The 3,006-nt window shown below is 35.8% G+C and overlaps 1 protein-coding gene across 1 annotated transcript; it reads left to right on the forward strand.

Annotated features, from left to right (window-relative positions):
- Positions 1 to 296: 296 nt before the first annotated feature.
- On the forward strand, positions 297 to 2,206 carry LOC131038067 (uncharacterized). Its single transcript, XM_057970367.2, has one exon. It carries the CDS (start codon positions 990 to 992, stop codon positions 1,839 to 1,841), a length of 852 nt encoding a protein of 283 aa, XP_057826350.1. The 5' UTR covers positions 297 to 989; the 3' UTR covers positions 1,842 to 2,206.
- The last annotated feature ends 800 nt before the right edge of the window (positions 2,207 to 3,006 follow it).

Genomic DNA, 3,006 nt, shown 5'->3' on the forward strand with positions numbered 1-3,006 from the left:
CGATAATACCTTTCAAAAAATTTCCTATGCCCAACACGCTATAACACTTTCCTTGCATAATACATCAATTTGGAAAGCAGCATCGATGCAACCACATAATACATTGATTAACTAATTAATAATTAAAAATAGAATACAACTATTTTTTACTTTCTTCAAATTATTAAAGTACTAAGTACGTCAACAGTGCATTTTGTGTGCTGCATAGACAATTCGGATTTGTAGTACTAGTGACTACACAGGGGGGGTACTTTCTTTAGAGCAACCCGATTTCGAAGAAACTGTTCAGTGCTTTCTTTTCAGCAGCCTGACAACCTTAAGCTTATCTGTCGGCCATTTACATATTCGAGCTTTCTTGGTAGAAACTCCGAGTTTTCGGAGTGAAATCAGGGGAGGATTTAACTTCACTCCCAAGGCTAATTAGAAATTGTCCAGAATACGCACTGAACATTCAATTTGCACAGATACGATCTGAACATGCAGTGGGCATCTATAAAAAGAGCAAGAAAGATAAAAATGGTGGGAATTTTGGGGTTGATAGCTACCATTTCGGGCTTCGTTGCAGAGGCTGACCATGTCTGGGTAAAACTCACCCTCAAGATGGGGTTTGTCCAATGAACACATACCCTCATCACAGTACATCTATTTTTAGATTGTAAACAGAGGATTCAGTAAATGAAGAAATTGTAATGGTTTATCCTAATGATTATCCCATGTGGTTGCATTGAATTTTCTTTCTGTCTGTAAAAGAAATGTGACAGAAATCGTAACAGTTCTGGAAGATGGACAGAACAAGGGATTGGTGAATTTAATTGTCTCTGCAATTGAGACAATCCCAAAATAGGGCATACACCGGTTCCCATGTACAATCTTTGTTCTCACCCACTCCAATAGATTCATTCTTTTACTTGGTTTATTAGTGTCAATAATGTGTATTGCTGATCTTGTTGGCTTTGCTTCTTTCGCTCTTCTTTTTGTTTGAGTTCAAAATGTTTCTGAGCAATGCAAGCAGCTTTGAGTCAATTGTGATGAATATAGTAGAAAAGGAGAAGTCTTTGTTCCCACATTTGAGCCCTGAACTTTTGTCAGTGTGCACACCCTCTCATAGTTCAAGTGCCCTGACTGAGAAAGGTGGTGGATGGGGAGGAACATGGGAGAAGGCTTCCAGAATAGTTGATGAGAGCACAAGCTCTGCTCAAGGAGGATCTTCCAAGGCTTGCATTTACCCATGCTTATTCTGTTCCAGGAAGTTTTACAGTCCTCAGGCATTGGGTGGGCATCAAAATGCCCATAAGAAGGAAAGGACTGCAGCAAGGAGAGCTCAAAGATCTCATATGGGTATTCAACAGAGATTCTGCAGCCTAGCACCTTCATCACTGGGTTTTGCTCAAAATTCAAGCAATTTGATTAGTTCTCTCTGTATAAGGGGCCATTCTTCTACTGTTCAAGGAGGAGGAGGAACACATAGAGGAGGAGTGGGTGATGGAGAAGGAGGAAAGGGAATAGATGGATGGATTCATTCCTTTGTTGGGTATCAACCCATTATAGATAGATACTTTCCTTCTGGTCTCTTGGAAAATTATGATTGCATGGAAGGAGCTGCTACCTATGGCTCTAACATAAGCTATGGCTTCCCAAAAGAGGAGATGGGTGTCATTGGCTCCCCAAAAGAGGAAATGGGTTTCATGAAACGGCCAACTAATTTCCCTGATGCAGTGGAACCAAGAGAAGATGGCTATGGCTCCAGGAAAAGGGTTCGAAGTGGGGATCCTCAATTTTCTGCAACAAGTTTGGCTATGAATTCAGGTGATCAGAAGCTTGATTTATCGTTGCATCTGTGAATGGAATGTGAATATGCATGTAAGGGTAAGAATGTTGAAGGCTATATAAAAGTATGGGAATATGATTCACCATAACAAAGGTTGGAGCAAGGAGGGATCATGGTGTTTTCATTATCTCTATTCTTTGGAAAGTTAGGTGTTTCAATTTTGTATAGATTTATTTATTATTTAATAGTATTTTAATTTTTCCAAAAAATTTATAATATGTATAAATAATACAATAGGTTTTCTTACAGTCACAACATAGTAGGATGATTTTATGTAAAAAAAACTTATCAGAAATGAAATTGACATCCTTACTGCATGAGAGGCGTTCTTACAGCCACAACCCAATTAGATTAGCAGTTGGGAAACCCTCCATCTTCCACTTGTCGCTGTCAATTCTCTGTATACTTTGTATTCATATCTCAGTTAAGCATGTTGTTGCTCTTTGCAGTTGTCTCAGAACTGCCTTTATGTGAGTAATATTTTGTCTATGTTATGATGACTCATTTTGCAAGATGGATCATTACCAAGGTAGATGGATAATCTTGAAAGGGGCCTTAAACCTACACAAAAGAATTTCAAGCATTTAAAGAATGATTGGAAAAAAAAATTAGAATGTGATTCCACAGTTGAATTTTGTTTGAAGGAGGATAGTCTGATATTGAAGTAACACTTCAATACATCAAATATAATTCTAAAAAGAATGCTACAAAAACTCAGAAAATAATTCTTCTATTTGAGTTTTGGTTAACGCACATGTAATCCATTCTGAATTCTAGATCTTTTAAGCTGTGTATATGGATTGAATTCTGTTTTAAGCAATAATAAGTTTAATAAAAAATATTGCAAATAATAATAATAAATCTTTTAAGACAAGGAATCAATGTTGTTATTTTTACTATTATTAAAGATAATGTCATAGGTTATTAATCTAAAAAGAAATTTCATAAATCACTATAGTTGAATGTTTATCTTTAAAAAAAATTATACAAAAATAGATTTAAGAGATAACATTTCTTAATTGTAGTTTTATTAGTATTGTTTTTCAAACAAATAGACACCTCAAAAATGATATCTCTCTCTTCCACTATACATACGCATTTTTAAATATAAGTATGTTTTACAATAGCTTACTTGACAAGTTCCTTGTTCATAACTAAAGTTTGAAGGCGACAACATC

The sequence above is a fragment of the Cryptomeria japonica genome, chromosome 2 (genome assembly GCF_030272615.1).
Source record: "Cryptomeria japonica chromosome 2, Sugi_1.0, whole genome shotgun sequence".
NCBI lineage: Eukaryota > Viridiplantae > Streptophyta > Pinopsida > Cupressales > Cupressaceae > Cryptomeria > Cryptomeria japonica.